Source organism: Haliaeetus albicilla, chromosome W (genome assembly GCF_947461875.1).
Source record: "Haliaeetus albicilla chromosome W, bHalAlb1.1, whole genome shotgun sequence".
Lineage (NCBI taxonomy): Eukaryota > Metazoa > Chordata > Aves > Accipitriformes > Accipitridae > Haliaeetus > Haliaeetus albicilla.
In genome coordinates this window covers 18479189-18498147 of record NC_091515.1, presented here as the reverse complement: position 1 = coordinate 18498147, position 18959 = coordinate 18479189, and the positions used below count along the sequence as shown (strand labels likewise).

The 18959-nt window shown below is 41.1% G+C and overlaps 1 protein-coding gene across 5 annotated transcripts in view; it reads right to left on the bottom strand.

Moving 5' to 3' along the window:
• LOC104314774 (ubiquitin-associated protein 1) overlaps positions 1-18959 on the bottom strand; it is a 45260-nt gene that overhangs the window by 4228 nt on the left and 22073 nt on the right. For 3 of the 5 annotated variants that reach the window (XM_069774832.1, XM_069774833.1, XM_069774834.1), the window contains exons 2-6: positions 13788-13828; positions 8278-8402; positions 4782-5711; positions 1247-1282; positions 613-810 (exon numbers count right to left, since the gene is read on the bottom strand). In XM_069774832.1, coding sequence (XP_069630933.1) covers positions 613-810; positions 1247-1282; positions 4782-5711; positions 8278-8402; positions 13788-13821 — 1323 coding nt within the window. In that variant the 5' untranslated portion in view covers positions 13822-13828. Of the gene's footprint in view, positions 1-612; positions 811-1246; positions 1283-4781; positions 5712-8277; positions 8403-12141; positions 12252-13787; positions 13829-18959 lie in introns of those variants that run through there. The other 2 variants (XM_069774836.1, XM_069774835.1) reach the window with 2 other exon arrangements.

Genomic DNA, 18959 nt, shown 5'->3' with positions numbered 1-18959 from the left:
CCCAGAGCCACGCTTCACCCTGTAGTGCTTTATGCTATGTGACCTGGTTTTAGCAAGTGTTTGAGGCAACACATGAGGCAGGAAGCACCACAACTAGAGCACACAAAAGGAAGTCGGTCAGTGGTGCCTTGTGAGAGCCTTTCAGGACTGTTGTAAGCCTGCAGGGGGCAATCTCTCTCTTACAAGGAGACGTCAGCATCATAACCCGTGCTCAGAACAAGGGAAATTGGCTGGGTTTTTTGTCACACGGCATAGAGCCACGCTAAGCTTCCTTCAGATGGTTTATGGGGCTCCTGAGAAGGCCTAGTACCTCTCCCAGCTTCACGTGGAGCTAAGGGCCATCCCAAGCTCAGCGCAGCTCCGACCCAGCACCCACAGGCGTGGCTGACTCAAGCAGTCTCTCATCAGAAACGCGCAGACACTCTTTTCTTTGGTTTTGGGAGCCTTTACTGCCAGGTGACAACTTCTCTATCGGTTAATATCACAGCAGCTACAGGCTGCAATCCCTTGTTAGAATAAAAAAGTATTCCCCCCTATCTATTTTGCAAACCCAAGGTTGTTTCTCAGCAGAATCAGCATCAAGGGTTTCTTCCCCATTGCACAAGCTCTTACCTGGTCTAAGTTCTGTCCCTTCTTCTTCATGGCTTTCAGGACATTCTCAGGCGAGTACCCCATGTTGACAACTGTCTCTATGCACTGCCTCTCGCTAGCGGAGAGGACCGGCTGTAGTTCAGGAGCGGGGCCGCCCAACCGCTTTGTGCAGCTGGTATTATTGGGCACTTTAGACACTGGGAAATTTTGGTGCATTACCTAAAAGAGGAAAACCCAGAGGCTGAGGTGATGGTTATCATCTGCATCCCCACATCCTGTTTCTGGCTAGTGCAGAACCAGGATACCCCATGTAATTAATCTGAGAAGCTTTCTAGACTGCCCTTGGGAAGTTACTGTTCGGATGAAACCAAGCAGTGCACACAGTCTGACTCCCACCATACTCTTCTTACCCTCAAAACAACAATCAACAACCCAGATTCTTCGCAATATACCCTCTCCTACTGGTGGACAAAAACCTTTCAATACCAAACCTTATGATATAGTCAAACCCTGTACCTCAGAGGAAGCATGGAGATTGCTTCCTTCACCCCAAGTTTACTTGTCACCTATTATTTTCTGTACTCAAAGGAACACAACTTCTGGAGATTCTAAGAAACACGATCCAGTGCAAGCACACAGGTATTTGGGAACTTACCACAGGGATTTCTGTTTCCTTGTAGTCTGGGTGTACCTGTTGGACAACAAACGAATAAGATGACTATAAACATTATGCACCAGTGAGCAGAATTTGCTACAGCTGGGGAGGAAGGGTTTTATGGGAGAGATCTGGGAATAAGTCTACCATACTAGGGAGACTTAGGGTCTTATCAGGCTTCCACATGTGAGATGCAGACATTACGCAGTTGTGTGTAGTTATAGAATAGCCATCATAAGGATCATTTCTTCTCTCAGCACTCTACAAAAACAGATTCTGCTTCAAGAAGGACATGTCCCTCCTCATAATAATTGCAAGCTTGTTTATTCTGTCACTGTGACTGCTACATGTTCATACAGCTCAGTGTAACACGCTGGCTCCTGTTCAGCTCTTGACCCAGTGCTAAGATGCCTGAATGACAGTGGTATTTTTAAAGTCATTGCCTAGAGACTTCCCTTGGTTTTTTTGACCATGAGAAGGGGCAAGAGAAACACATACCCCTTTTCTACTCTCAAAGCACTGCATTTCATATACCATATATGAGCAATGTGGCACACTTGCTAAAAAGAGTATGTGATTTTTCTACCAACACCCAACACTTGGTCCCATTCCCAGTACACCAACAAGGCTGGGTAACATTCCCTGCTGTACACCTGCTCCATTTCTACGGAACCAGGCTGCCAAAAGGCAGAAGCAACCCACCGCTTTATATTACTTTGCCCAAGAGCGTTGCCCCATCAAATCTGCACATTTCAATTCATCCATTTAAAAGTCCTCCTACATTTTAAATCAAATTAGGAAAGACTGCAAGAAATTCCTTTGAACCAAGAGCCTCCATTTCCTGCCTTTCCTTAATACCTTTTTAAGCCAACATAGATTGCTTGAAAGCTTGCCCATTTCTTTCAAAAAAGCTTTCTTTGGGCCAAAAAGACCAAACAAACAACAAAAAAACCTCAGAATCCACACCCCAAAAAACTGTTTAGGGAAAAAAAATTTGAGAATATATATTAAGATTCTTGCAAATTCCATTGGGGGGAAGGAGAAAAAAAGATAGAGGAAGAAGGCGGGGGGGGGGAGGAGGAGGTGAAGGCAGCGAAGGGGGGGAATTGCTTTAAGTATGTGCTTGCACACTGTGCCTTATTTTAGGGACTTCATACAGAGGCCGTGAGCCCTGCCTGCATCTGGTATGCATGCACACATCATGCTATGGGCAGCGGCATATATTCTGAATGGTCCACCAGGAGTGCCCCATCCTCCAATAACCAGAGATTTCTCTAAATAAAATGCATCATACTAATCAGGTCTCTGACCACCACTCTTTAATTCCAACCTGTTGTCTTCACTAGTCATTTCTCCCTCTACCAATGCTGCAAAAAGCAAATCAGTGACCTTCAAAAAAAAAAAAAATACTCAGAGGAGAGGGGACCACTCAGGACAGAATCAGTGCAGCCTCAGAGAAATCACAAGTTTATTTCCATCCAAAAAACCCTAGATCCAATTCACTGGTAAAGCATAAACTCCAGTGGTAGCTCCAAATCCAAAGTTACAATTTCTAGTCTTGTGAGAAAAAAATTTATATATAAAAATCACTGTGGAATACACTGGGACATATAATTGTCCTGAGGCCTTCTAAAAAGGACAGGCTTATTCTTGTGTAACCTTGGAGAAAAAAAAAAAAAAAAAAAGGGACACATGACCTTTCTGCTTCCAGCCACAGAGATGACTGTGAGTTCTTTCTATCATTTTCATACTCTGAGGATTTTTGTTACATTTACTTTAGTTTCTTGCAGCTCAGCTGTCATTTTCCAGCCACTGGGACCATATTGTGGAAATATGAAACAAATATCTTCTGAAGTCTTGGAATTGAAACAGAAAGAACTAGTTCTGTTGGCATACCTATTTCTTGGTTTGCTACTTCCAAAGCAGAAAGTTTCAAATGAAGATCTTTATTACTTCTCCTAGTAAGACTATGTTTTGTTTGTTTATCAGTGTATCTTCCCTTACAGCATTCTCAAGAATACACCTTCCCTCTTGGTCTTTAGTAAATTTTAATCCAGCATAGAGATTTGAATAATTTGGCCATCTGAATGCCCATCTATCTAGTTGTAAGTGATCTTTCATGTTGATTCCTAGAGATGTGTGTCATGTGTCATACTTCGAGGTTTCACCTCCGAGCTATGTATGATAATACAATCGCCTCTCAAACCTGTGATCTGTAGCAGTGAGCAGTTGCTCAGCGCATTGCTGATCTGCCAAAGTTTACTGTATTAAATTTGTTCTAGTACTCAATAAACAGCTCTTCTGCTGTGCTCTGACAAATACACTAGTTGCCAGAATACTGTATTTCACAATTAATAATGCATTTACCTAAGCCTGAAAAGAGGAGAAAGAACAACAGGAGAGAAGCAGTGTCACTTGTTTCAGAGCACACGATGTCACACAAAAACCTACAGTATGCCAGTAAGGCCACAGAACCACTGAAGCACCACTTACATTGGACAGAAGCCACCAGATTATTTTAGAGCCAGCTAGAAGATTTGACTACACAGTTTCTACTAGGCTTCATGAGCATTGATGTCCAGATCTTAGATTCTTTGTAAAAAAAAAAAAAAGAAAAAAAAAAGTCCACAAGCTTACTCAACTCTCTGCTCTTATTCACAGACACAAAGACAACAGCTGGTGTGAGGTTAAGTGTCCCCAAAGTAATTTTAGAACTTGCTACAAGTTTGAGGAAATGAAGCATCAAACTCCTGTCTCAGAGCTGTACAGCAACCAACTATAACATTAGTGATCCAAGATGATCCTCAAGACTGCTTTTGGTATCCACAAAGCAATCCTTCTACCCTTCTTTACAAGGAAGAGGGTAAATACCAGATTTCAGACCACCATCATTTTCATCCTTTTAAAGGTTAGATTTTAAAAGGATCTCAGGAAGAAAATAATAAGAAAAAACCCCCCCCCACCAGACAGACAATTCTTTCACTGCAGGTCAACTGCAAGCACTTTTTTCTTCCCTGAATGATACAGCACATGTATGTTTTTTAATCTGTTATTGCTTCTATTCCTTGAAAAACCTGCATTTCCCATTATTTCCAGCAAATAAATAAGCAAGCTGAGGAACGAATCTAGCAGAGATTTAGCTCAAAACCTAAGAGCAGTTCAGAATCTGATATATCTCAGTTGGATAAGACAGAATGCAGGACTGTACAAAGAAGATATCTCATATGCTTAGCTCAATGGTGTGCAACTATGAACAACAAGAGCTGAAAAGCTGAAAAAAATCATCAGAATTAGTCTAAAAAATATCAGATTTGGGGGAAACCTGCAGAGTAATAATCTGAGGTTCAGAACTGCCAGCATGAAGACCTGTTTGATTGATCAATTTGCCATGTAAATGAAGAGGAACTACCACACATGATCTACACACCACTCCCATTAAATGAACCTAAAACCACAGGACATTTTAGAAGCAACATTTGCCTCCACACCTCCACATCTCCCTAGCAACCCCGATTCTAATCCACTGCATGTTTACCATAGTCGCTGTGCTTTGCGATGATTCTTCTTCTGTACAAACTGTTGACGCAGCCAGGGAAGGCAGCCTGGATGAAGAGGATAATGTTGATATCTCCACACCACCGTCCTCATTTAGACTGGAAAGACCAACCATATGGTGCCCATTCAGTTCACTAGCTTTACTCTGAGCACAGGTCTGCACAGAGCTGAGAAAAGTGCCATTGTGGAGACAGGTAGTGCTGTGGCAAGTGCTCATGAGCTTTGATGATTTTTGATCACTCTCATCAGAGTCAAGTTTAGGAAAGGATAGGGATTTGATATTGCTCACTGAAGTGATAGGGGACAGGGACACTTTGGAAGACAAGGACATCTTTTCACAGTTTCCCAACTGCGGTAAAGTAATAAAGCCATTGGGTTTGTGAAGGGGCTTGAAGTCCAATGTGGCCCTTTCTATGGATGCCAGAACTTCCTCATCTTGCAACACAGACTCAGACCCTCCTTTGGGCGAAGTATTATCTAACAGCTGGGCAACAGTTGGCCCAGTAGTACCAACATGAATTTCAAGAATATTTTTTAATTCCTCCTTATCATCAATAGTTTTTAATTCCAGTTTGTCAAATGGGTCTTCTTCACATTCAAAATCAGCTGGGTTGAAGTCTGCTTTTGGACGAGGTGGACTGAGAATCTTTTGCTTCACAGAGCTGCTGCTGGCTGGCGTGGGAGTAAGAATATTATTGTGCCGCAGGCTAGCGAGGATGGGGTTAATAGGAGGAGGCATGGCCTCAGGGCAAGGTCCCTCTGAGAACCCCATTTTGTTGCTGACCTCTGGAGCTGCTTTTGAGTTTGCTAGCGCTTTTTCTGCCTTGCATTCAGCTTCTCTCTGGGCAGCTTCAATTTTTTTAATATCTTCAGCCCACTTGATTGTTTTCTTTTCCAGTGAGAAGTCATACTGACCAAGGGTGGAGGGGAAAGGAAAGGAGAAAAAAGATAAATTATAAGGATCATAGCCACTGCTTCTAACAGCAACATAAGTAACATAGAATAAGAGCTACATGAATTACCATAGACAGGCATTAATTTTTTCCCAGCATCTCTTGTAACATACAGACTGGCAAAGCTAGAAGACACCAGAAGTAGTTTGTTTTGCCTCTAGCAGCAAAACCTGTCTATAGTCTGGATTAGAATATCATATTTTGTCTCCTTCCTACATTTATTTTTGCTTTAGAGCTACTCATCATCCCAAGATCAGTTTCACAGCCCTCCCACCCTCTCCCCCCAAGACAACAGATGTAGCAAGGGGAAGTCTAATGTGTTACTAGATGGACAATCATACCCAGATCTGGCACCACTGAACTACCCCCTGTCCACAAGTTCCATAAGTCAATTCAAGACTATGGCAGAGTATTTTTGCATCCAATGACCAATATAGTATTACTCAGTTCCCCCTAAAAGATTCCTAAGGGACTTGATATTAGAGTTTTACACCCACTAGTTTAAGAGGTATTGGTATTCTTACCCCAATGCCAATGGCTCACCAGCCAAAGGGGATATACTGGCTACACCAATGATGATGACTACCTGCAGTAGCAGATTTCACTGCAGTTACTGGCATGACAGGATCCCACAAGCTTTTCTCATTTAAACATCAGCTCCTTCAGGGCCAGGTTAGCACAGGAAGGCATTTGTAAGCTACTCACTACCAGTTTACTGGCCACTGTAGTAGCCTGGTTGAGAGGACAAAATTCTGAACAGACTAAATCTACTTAAAGCTTTAATATCTTATGAAGAATGAACAGCCTCAAATGCTCTTTAAATAACCACAAAATGTTTGGAGAACACAGCCTACAAGCTAAATCCAGGGTATAACCTACCTATGACTCACAAGAAGTCATAAGATATCCTTGCCAGGATAATGGCATATAACCAAACAGGAGTGCTCTTGCCATGAGACTGCTAGGTCATACAAATTCCTAGTTCTAAAGAGCAACAAGCCAGCAAGGCTTGCTAGGCCTCTACTAGGCTTTTCTGGGACTCGCTATGTGTTGCATCACATCCTATCCTATAGTGGGCTCCAGTGAGATCCTGGAGACCTGTTATCTCAACTGTATAACAGTTTTCCCTTACCTTGGCTCTAAGACTCCAAGAGGTGTGATACACAATTTATCAGCAAGGTGACTTTGAAAAACAACTCACTGGCAGAAGTGCTGGGCACTACTCATTACACATTCTTTGCTATCTGAGCAGAACTATCATAGTTGGAGTTTTTTGTGTGTGTATATGTTTTTTTTCATATATATGCACCAAAATTGCCCAAAGCCATATTTTTTTAATATTAAAAAATGAGGGGTATTTGGATAAAAATATATGGCTTTGGGCAATTTTGCTTCCCTGCACTTTTTTTTTTTAAACAGCTCTCACTACAGCTGCAAAAGAAGTCAAATTGCACTGCAAGATGCATAGTCTACATAGTCACATCATATTATGCAAGGTGTTGCAGTCCAATTGGGCATGCTATACTGGAGCCTCAGCTTGGCAGGAAAATGGAGACATAGCACAATGAAGCCAGCAACAGGACATTAGAGTCTCCTTTAGCTCTCCCACACCAGATTAACTGGGTGGAAATATATGTATTAGGACAATAAGGTAATCATTTAATGGTTATATGAAAAAGCCATGATGTAGGGTAATTGAGATATTCAGCTCTCCAGTGGATGAGTTGCAGGACAGGAAAATAAAAAAGGAAAAAAAAAAAAGGCAGAACCATCTACAGCAATCTCGCAGCCGAAGTGAAAGCAATCATCAGTTTGGACTGACCAAGGAAAATCATGGCTCCAAATGAGAAAACATAGTTCAATTAGATTTCCTGTATCACAACTTTATTTGGAGATTAGATTTTCAACATTTATGCTAAAGCAATTGATTTCATGCTACCAAGAGTTTATGGTAACAGAGAAATGCTCCTCAAAGACCTGGAAGCCATCCGTACCAAGCTGTAACCTGCTTGCCCTACAGCTGGAAAAGAATTCCTACTCAGAACTGCACAGAAAACAAGAACTAGAAATTTATTTCTTCATCCCACTATTGTGAGAACCCATAAAATATGGTCATAGAAACACTTGTTACCCTCAAACAAGATCCTGCAAGTATGCCATAGCACAGGTGCATCAGTTCTTACCACTTTTCCTCTTAAAAATGCTACTCTAAATTTAGTCAGGGTAACATTTATAACTATTACACAAAAACATTGTGCTTTTTTGAAGTAGATACACTAAAATAAATGCTACTAGACTTTTTAAAGTGATAAGAAGTAGAAACTTTTTGCACAGCCTATCATATTTTTATCTTTCTATACATTCCAACAGATCTTCTGCAACTACTGTCTGGCATACGAAATGACACTACAGGACCAACAAGACTAACATTTGAACATGTGTGCAAACTGCGACTACTTGCCATTTATAGCACCACATGTTGGTGAGGGGGAACAGAGCAGAAAGGCAAAACACATCACTTACCTGGGCTTCTCTGACAAGCTGAGAAGAATCAGGCAGGCAGAAAACAATGGGTAATCCAACCTTCGCTGGGATTTTGAATTTGTCTCCTATCTTAAATGGGACATCATCAAGATAACTGAAAGGCCCTAAGATCAAAAGCAGAAACTATATCAAAAAAACTTATGAGTTTAATGCATTCAATTAAGACTCACATTTCTGTATTTGGGAGCTATTTTATCTCTGCTGCCCCAACTACGCCAGGTGACTCAATACAGAAGTTGTTGCTTGATCAGAAACACATTGAATCTGATTGGACTTCATTGCCTCAGTTTTGGTGGTGTTTTTTGGTTGGTTGTTTGGGTTTTTTTTGTTTTGTTTTTTTTTTTTTTTACTGTTCTAGCTCATAACTATAAAAAAAACACACCAAAAAAACCAAAAACACAAACCCACAACACAACAATCGAACAGATTTTGAAGTCAATATACCCAACATTTTAGCTTCCCTTGTGACAAGACTATCTATGCCCACACAACTGGAAGCTGAAACTCTCCTGAACACCGTATTCCTGTATTCTGTTATGTCTCTATAAAAAGATCCATCACTTTTTGTCATATTCAAAACAAGCTTTAAAATAACCCAGCTTTAGAACAGCTAAGACAAACTAAAATCCAGGTTTTGGCATACAAGTAGGAAGTAATATTTGGACAGAAGTGGTCACAAAGGCAAAGTGACCCAAAGTCTAGACACTCCACTTTAACGAAATGTTGTGGTTTAAGCCCAGCCAGCAACTAGGCACCACACAGCTGCTCGCTCACTCCTCCCCCCCCAGTGGGACAGGGAGGAGAATCAGGAAAAAAAAGTAAACCTCATGGGTTGAGATAAGAACAGTTTAATAGCTAAAGTAAAATAAAATGTAATACTAACAATAATAATAATAAAAATAAAATATAATAATAGTTCTAATGAAAAGGAATATAATTTTAAAAAAACAACCAAAAAACCCCAAGAAAAAACAAGTGATGCACAATGCAATTGTTCACCACCTGCTGACCAATGCCCAAGCAGTGATCCATGCCTCCTGGCCAACTCCCCCCAGTTTATATACTGAGCATGATGTTCTATGGTATGGAATATCCCTTTGGCTGGTTTGGGTCAGCTGTCCTGGCTATGCTCCCTCCCAGCTTCTTGTGCACCTGCTTGCTGGCAGAGCATGGGAAACTGAAAAATCCTTGACTTATCCTAAGTGCTACTTAGCAACAACTAAAACATCAGTGTGTTATCAACATTATTCTCACACTAAATCCAAAACACACTGTACCAGCTACTAGGAAGAAAATTAACTCTATCCCAGCCAAAACCAGGACACCAAAACACAGTGAAATAGCTTAAGACTATTTAGCATAGCAATTCTGATTTTTGAAACAACACAAACTAACTTAATCAGCTGTCCAATGTGTGATCACTCCAATGAGAGGCCTCAGACTTATTTCATGGTCCTCCATCTGTCCTTTATATCTATCACTTACATGTGGTATTTAAAAAGTATTTTAGGACAAAACTCTTTCTTCAGGCATCCTGCAAACTCATGAGGCAGAATTACTTAGAGCTCAACCACCTTCAAGAAGCCAGACTATAGGTTTGTTTCCCTTGAGCTGCTGTGAAGCACTATTAGAAAACACACAATATAAATTGCACTCAGTTTCTTGATTAACTGAAAGGGGTTTCTTGGATCGCTGGTCTAAGCTTTTGGAATTACAGGCAAGGTTTCTGGCTGTGCATAACAATCTGAAGCATTCCTCTAGCACTCATTTGTAACTTTGCTTTGAGTGTTGCAGATCCAAAAAGACATTAGTGGCAACATTAAGATGTTGTTCAGTGACTAACCTTTCTCAGTGAGCTGTGACTTGCCATTTCTATCTGACCCATTTTCATACTCAGATGACAGTTTAAATACTGTTTGTGTTCCTTCACTGTTGACTCATCTACAAGGCAGTCACAGGCTCCAAAAGGATGAGCAGCTTTTGAAAACAGGAACATCCTGTTAATTTTGAGTTAAATGTTTATGTGCTGTCATCACTTGAGCTCTCATACTACACACCGCACTGGCTGGTCCCAGAGTCCTGTTAGGACACAGGTGGTATTTCCTCCAGCTTTGAAACCATCAGGCTGAATAACCTACATCCTACCTGCACCACCAGGATGAAAAAGTGCTCCAGGCAGAATAGTATTTTCACTGATCCTTACTGAGAAGCACACATTCAAGCATTACACAGCACAGCATCCAGATGGCACCTCACTGGCCACCAACACCACTACTTGCAAAACAGCATCCAAATAGCATTTGAGCTGGCAATTTGAGAACCTGGATATGCCAAAGTGTTTGCTTATGCAGAAATAGCAACTGTGGCAGCCTTGCACTGAGAGTGGTAAATCATGGTCAGGTCAGAGACAACCAGATCTCCTGACTGCTCAGAGGCCAGCATGACTGCTGCTACTATGCCCTGCTTAGCCCCACTGGCACAAGTCCTGCTCTAAGCAGGATGATCCAAGCAAAGCAGGATTACCTCTCTGCACCGATCTCACAGCCCAAATTGCTCAGTGTGCAAATACTTATCTTATTAGACCTATTAACAACAGTAAGTGGTAGACACCTCCCCTTGCACAGCCTTCTTGTTTGCCTGAAACAGATACTAGCCACAGAGGGTACAAGCACAAATTATGTGCACATTGTGGTATTTACATAGCAACACTCCTTGTTTTGGTACAGTAAAAAGACCTAAACGCACCTAGACTAGATGGGCTGCACTGACAGCTGCCAGTTTAACCTCAGCAGCTAGACTAAGGAATAAAAACCTTCTAGTTTCTTCCCAGTATACTAATTTTTTAATAGTGACCACTGCTATAACGTCATCTTGAATACAGCTCTGCTACAAAATCTGCAAGCACACATTAAGAAACACACCAAGTGTTTTAGGACATTTGATGGTAAAAAGTCTTTCTGAAGCAAAACATTGACGCAGACAGTATTCACTTTGTTCCAGCCCAATCAGAACAGTACTAGTCTAGCAAAGTTAAAATCTGATCCAGAAAGCCAAGAATCCTTTTATTTTTGTAAACGGATGACCCTTCTGCCTAAACACACTGATGGGTAAGGGTGCAAGTTGTTTTAAATTGCAAATTCTAAAGCAATAAGCAAAACCTACGTATAGAAAGTATTACGCAAGCCACTGTTTCAATAGTCACATATTCAAGTGAAGCAAAGGGGTTTTCTGAACTGTTATTTAATATGGCTGTTAGCCACTTCATCCTTTTAGCAGTTAAAAGCATATGGAGGAAGTTCTGAGAATAGTCCTGGCAAAACTGTACCTGTCAGTCTGATCTCTGACACCACGTACTATATGATATTCCTGGCCCAAGGATCTACTACGAGTTAAGATTTCTCTCTGCTTCAGCGTAATGCAGAAATCACTGGCCAACTTATAGAAGTGTCCTCCAGTTTGGTAGCAAAACGTAAACATTTCAGATAAAAACATTTACCGGTTATGAATGGGGAACAGTTTTGAAACCAAGTGGAACTTAGTTTTTGTGGTCACACAAAACACACTTAGTAATTTTCAGAAATTGGAGTTAAAAGCTTTAAGTTGTATAGTGACAGTGACAATACAACAGCAATATTAATGTACTGCGCTTGGTATAACCAACACCTTTTGTGCAACAGATGAGAGCTGCATTTCTAGATGCCACTAATTACTACAACTTAAGCTTGAACTTCCAATTATTCAAATGACAGGAGAGCATTTGAAGTTACATGCTTAGGCATAGTTATAAGTGTATGCTAAGAATACCCTTCAAGACAGGAAGGGTTCCTTCCTCTCCATCCATACCTTATGTTCCCATCTTTATCTCCATCTGAATGTGGTCCTGAGCAACTTGCTCTAGGTGGCTCTGCTTGAGCAGGGAGTTTGGACACAATGATCTCCAGAGGTCCCTTCCAACCTCAACCATTCTGTGATTCAACAACAGTCTTCTAACCTCCAATAAGCGGCTCAACAATAAGTAAAAGAGATGCATCAACTATGTTGACCGATTTCATCAGCCTGCCAGAGACACTGAACCAAAGGCAGCTGTTGGGCTAGATGCTTTACAGTAAGCCAAAATTCACTTGGTAGGATTAATTCTTAACAACCCTGGAGAAAACTGAAAAAACTGCCCTGCTGATTTCTTAAGACATAATAAGCCAAGGAAGTTGCTCCACTACTCCTCAGAAACAGTACTGTGACAGCGTTGCTGGTATCATTAGGAACAGAGGGTACACAAAAGGGTAGACAAATTAACCAGCCAGCTTACAGCACCATTTGTTTTGATTTTGTTACTTTGAAGCCAGAAGCATGTTCCACCACACCATACTGCTTTGAGAAATATTTAAGACAGGTTGAATTCTAGCTCCAAGCAGTGTCTTTGTTAGTCTGGTTTAGGAAGCAGAAGAGAGAAATAAAAGCAGGCTCAAAAGACAAGCAGTTCAGAGTGTTCATAGATACAAGAGAACAACTGCTGAAGAGCTGGCAGCTATCTAATAAAGAAATTAATTGTCTTGTAGCAGGATCACTGGGCCACAGCAAAGGAGACCATCTAAAAATTAAGTTTTGATAGGCCATTTAAATACATGGTTAAGGATTGATTAAAGTGAGGCATTTCTTATTCTGTACTTCAACTTTACACTTGCAAGACTAAATAAAAAGCTCAAGGAAAAATGGAATTCCCCAGGACCCTCTTATCTGAAAGATTATCCAGGAAGATCAAGGCTGAGTTTCTAAAAGCAGAAGTTTCTATAGCATGAAAAATCATGTTAGAAATTTCACATGAACCTGCCTTAAATGATTACTGATTTGAAGAAGCTACATTAAATACAACAAACTGAACTTTAATGTTCCACAGAAATATTAATCCTCCCAAATTACACCCCATTTTCTAAAAGATAAGCACATATACAGGCAAATAATTTTTATGATACCAATCATCTGCATGACACTACATATCTGAAATGTAGAAGAAGATATCTTCACTTGCCTGCTGAACTAGATTAGTCCAATTTAGGAAAAAAATTCACTGCTGAGCAAAAAGCAAGCATAGCTCAATGATATATTAAAAGCTTCACTTTCAATCCAACTTCTCATGTGACTTCCATAGAAAGGAGCTACAGATCTAGTGTCCGCTTCAGCAAACATCAGATCAGTATCACAACTGCAGTTCAACTTTGATTTTGAAGGGGGAAATGGGGGAAGGGGAAAGTATTACTCTGCCATGAAGGAGTAGGGAACAGTCACAGGCTGAATTTCAGTTTAACCAGAGAACAGGCACAGCATCAGCAAGCAACTATGCAAGAAGGAAGTCAAGGCACTTCATTCCTACCAAAAAACTACTCAGAGGCTAGACAGATTAGTCTCTATGGACTGTCTAGGCTGGGACATTAGTCAGCAGCAATAGTAGGATTCATCCTATTGAAGAGACAGGGATGCCAAATTTCACTTACCATGAGAGTCAGATCCCAACTTCTTAGAAGCCATTTAGAACCTGAAAAACATTTTAAAACAGCTTTAACAACTTTATACATGTAGCACAGCATAAGCCTATGCAGTTCTACACCGTCTTCTCTCTAGATTATGGGATGTTGCAGACACTTGCTGTTTATGCTTATCTATCTTGGGAACAGGAAACTTATTTTATAGCTCTGAGAACTGACTGAGCAGACAAATAACTTAGCCCAAGGTCTGACAATCTAAATGGCAAAATGAAGAAGAAAAAACAGAGCTGAGAACCAGCCAGGTTGATCAGGAAGGCAGAGTTCCAGATCACAGTGCTCAGAGGCCGCTCCATCCCAGCCCCACAGAGCACACCCTGCCTCCCCTGGTGTTAAGAATAGTCCTTCCTACTGGAAATACCACACTGATCATCTTCAGTTTAATCCCTGTTGCTCTAAAAAGGGATACTATCATATTGGGTACCCAGTCAGTTAGCCAGCATGGCACTTGTCTAGACACACTGGATAATGCACAGATAACAATATAGGTATATAATAAACGGTACCATTAGGAAGATGTTTTCAGATACACACAAAAATCCAATGCTAACAATAGTCCTCATCCACTGCCTGCAGAATTTTACTAACAACTTTTAAAATTTGGATGCAAATCCTACATGACCAAGATGTTAAACACAGAAGTGCCTAGCCAGCTTTTAACACAGAGCAGGCCTGTCCTGAGAAAAGAGCTGTTTTTAAGATAGAATTAGCTGTCTAATTAGCTGTTAGCTAAAACCCTGATCCAGGATGCTTATGGTGTGTTCAATAACATAACTGGTTCTTTTTCTAGATTAGAAGTACATCACAAGATCTTTCTCAAGACACCACAGCATAATTCTTTAAATAACTGAATTTTTAAGTCCTCCTTTGACATTATACATGACAAAGAATCAGAGTTGCCCTTTGCTTCTGAAGTCCTCCAGCTCATAGACTGGAATGTCCAACAGCCATTCTTCAAAAACATGAAATTATCTGGTACACCCCCACCAGCAGCAGACAGTGCTCAAAGCACAACTTGGAGCAGATCTAACATTCACACCCATCATTCCCCAATCAAGATCTTACTCTTAGCCTCACTGTTTCCATTGCGGGTTCCAACTGCAAATGTTACCTTAAAGGAAGGGTGTCATAAGGTGAGGGTTACACAGACAGCTTAACTATTCCCCCGGCAGCTGCTGACACGTCTGGGGTCAGGGAGAGCCAGTTTCAAGTACTTTAGGAAAGTACCTTTTGCTGTGCAAAGGTCCCTTTCAACATTATGTTGAAATCAATAGGTGAACCAACCCTACTGGCTAACGGGAATTCAACACACAGCTAAAGTCAAAGCTGTACGAAGAAGATTACCCAGGTACAACCAGACTTCATGAAACACAGTAAGCAGACACTAGGCTATGGGGAAGTGAGTCATGCTGGGCAACTCCAGGCATACCTTGTACATAAAAGCTGTGTGTCATTCTGCTCTACATTTGTCAGGTTCTTAGCACATCTCACCATCTCTCTCAACATTGGCATTACATCCAAAACCACTCCACTAAGCCAGAGAACTGGTTTTGTCACTAGCCAGCAACTGCTTCTCAGAAGCAAACAAAACATTGCAGCTTCAAAGACTGCAGAAAAAGGAGGTGAAACAGTGCCGAGCCTGACATCTCAGGAAGGCTGTCAAGGGCAAAGCCACAAGAACACCCAGTACAGTTGCATGTCAACTACTAGAGCTGAATGGGCTTTATTAGTCCCAGTGCCACAGAGACTAGACTGCAGACTACAGCACATGAAATAGGCTGCACCTTTCAGACCCAGATCACACTGTCAGACAAGCTGCTACATTGCTAGTTCCTCTGTAAGAGAGTAGCAATTAAGATGTCAACTTGATTTGTTATTATTGAAAAAACCAGGCCACATGTGAAATCATACAGCCTTCACATACCTCACCACTCCTCTGTACGTCACTGGAGACTGACACGCTACCTGCAAGCATGCACTATGGCTGCCCATCATCCACTACTATTACAGCAGAGCTGAACTAGGGACAAGGCCTCTACACACTTCCTTTAATTTCTCTGAGTTCATCTTTCTTCTAGTTACTACCTCAGACTGAAAAGCAAGTGCTCCTTTTCTGTAGGATTTTAAAACTTCTGACGAGAGGAAGTAACCTCCTCACTTTGGCAACTCAACTGACAAGGAAGCTTTTTCAATGCAGCACCAGTTACCTACAAGCAATAGAGTTTATGCCGTCTACCTCATTTACCAGAAGCAGCTTACTCCAGACTGTACCTACATAAAGGACATTGAAAAGAAAATTCAAAGAGATTGTTTTTAGAATAATTTATATCCCCTCTCCAGCAGGCCATTGCAAGGACATACTAAGTTTGCCATCTCACACACTGATCTTGGGTAACTGAACACTAAGTTACCATGACATTATCAATTTGCTCCAGGAACATTAGTAGCAATGTGTACGAATCCCGCAGAACCAAAGATGTGCACGTCTAACATCCAGGGAGTTTTGCAGTAGTATATCAATCTGGAACTGCATAAAGCCTTGAATGTGTCCTCAGTGTCAAAATATCCCACATAAGCAATAAGTATCTTGCTTTTATTGGCAATCCTGTAGTAAAATCCTAGCGCAGACCAGGCACCCGCATTAACTTCAAGGTGCAGTGGGAAAAACGATTCCTCTGCCATATGCAACACCTTATTTTAACTATAGAACTGGCTAAGGCAGATCAATAGCAAGCTAATCATGAAATGCACCATTTCCAGAGACAGTCACACTTTAGATTCAGGTAGCATTTAAGTTTATAGCACACTAGCTCTTCCTGATGCACCGTGAGCATGCACTTATTAAGATACCATTACTGCAGAAGGCACTGTCAGTAAATAGAATTGTTAAGCACTGCACACAGTAATGCTAGAACAGGATGCCAGCCACATTTCGTCACCTCCTTTCCAAAGAGGGTTTAATTAAACTAGTGTCTTCTGACTAATCAGATTTGATAGGCTATTCAGGGACCACTGTTACAAGCATCTTGCTGTTGCTCTGTCCTGCTAGCTGGGGGGGGGGGAGGGAATATTTGCAGCCAGTTAGAAGGTTACTGATGTTACTACTATGCTTCTGGGCCTGAACTGTATTTGCTTAGTCAAAGCCATTACACTGTGCAGTAAAGGTTTGCTTACCTTTGTTACCACTCTTTTAGAGATTTAAAGGACTCGCTCCCAAAGCCTTACTCCAAACCAGCTAATGGACGACTGCAGCCCTATCACTGTTGCCTTTGATCTCCAGACTACAGAACAGGATGTTGAAGGGCATCTGTGGGAATAGCGCATAGGGGCACAAATTTTGGTCTGATGCTTTACTGCACATTTTAAATTTACAAAGAACATACTCTACTGCATGTAATCTTTTTCAACACCTTTCCTAGGCTAGGGAAACAAGTTAGTTGCATAGTACTACAAGGTTTTCTTACAGCCACCTACAAGCTCTCTTCTATAAACGTAGACCTCCTTAGCCCCATTCCCTTATTCTTGGTTCTGGCTAACCCTCTGAAGGGAAGATCAGGGCTACAAGTGCCTAAAAGTTATAAGCAACTTTAACGTCAGCAGCCACTGAAGCAACCTGATGTGAGCTCTTCCCTTCCTGTCTGTATGTTCATTTTTCACTTAATACTGAGGCAATAGGGCAACATTCTTAAAACCAGCCAGCTAGAGGAACACAGTATAGCAGAGCGCAGGACGAGGGCAGAGGACCTCGGAGTGACGATAGAAGGGAATAGGGAGACAGAGAAACAACCACAACAAAAAACTAACACAAAGATGCAGAAACAGAGAAGTGACGAGACAAAACTGATGACAGAAACAACTGGCACAAAGAGAGAGAGATGACAAGCTAGAAAGGCTTGAAGGGACAGCATAAAGATGACCAAGACAGCCCACCTGGCACATCATCACTTAAACCTGAATGACTACTTAGCTGTGCTGCCAGACAACAAGGAGAATGCAGAGAAGCATGACTTGGTGCAGTCAAGCAATACCAAAGGGATCATCTAATCAATAGATGAGAAAAAAAAATTACTACCAAGAGTGACTCATGAGGAGCTGCTGGGAAGTTGGGGCGTTTTTAAATTATTATTTCCATGTTCCTTCTAGTGGTGTTTTCCCCTGAAGTTTATATCTACGTTCCTTTTCTTCTGAAAGAGCTCCGACTGGTCAAGTTGGAAGCATCCTATCACTAATGGTACCTGGAACAGCTTTCTCAGTGATAACTCAAGCCAGTTTAACTATTTGTCAAGAAGAACTGGTTTCTTGTTGCTATATCCCTCATTTTGGGATGCAAGTATGTCTAGATTCCAGACCACATGAATTCCCTGAAGTAACTCCCACCTAAGATTCAGATAAATGAGAAATGTATTTATTATGGGTCAGAGGAAACCAAAATGCCTCAAGTTATCAACCATAATCAATTCAGCACATCTATGATTTTCAGAGAAGAGAGACCTGATCTTGCAACTTCCATTTTGCCTGCTAATACACATTGTGTAGTCTAAGTACACAGAACTGAGAATATATCCATTCACTCTGAAAACTACAAAGTAAAGACAAAGAAAAAAATTAGAGAGGTTTTTTTTGCTGCCTGTATTACATTCATGAACTACTACTGATTTTACACTGAGAAACAGTGAAAAGCAGTTTGATTCAAGTGATTGATTTCTAATGCATCACAGGTATTCCAGATTTAGACAGTGGTTTAAGTTTTTACTATAACTACTTGTTTCAGTGCAAGTGAAAGGCTATAACCAACATCAGGATTCTGTATATAGCCTCATACAACAAAAATAGAAGTAGACAGTGCCTGTTGCTAAGATAAAACAAAAGTTAAGATTCTCATATCAAAGCTTCCCACCTATGTAAGTGTTCAATTATTGCTACGCATGCGAGATCTCTTATGAGACTGACAGTAAAAAGCTGATCAAAGAAGTTTACTACAGTACAAAACAGATTCCGTTTTCATTTACTGCAGTCTACAAATAGATAACATCACCCCAAAATCTGCAGCAACTGCTTCTGCTTTGTACCTCTAACGGTTCTGCAAACAACGAGCATAGTCAGCTGCGTGGAAGTACTCCCTTT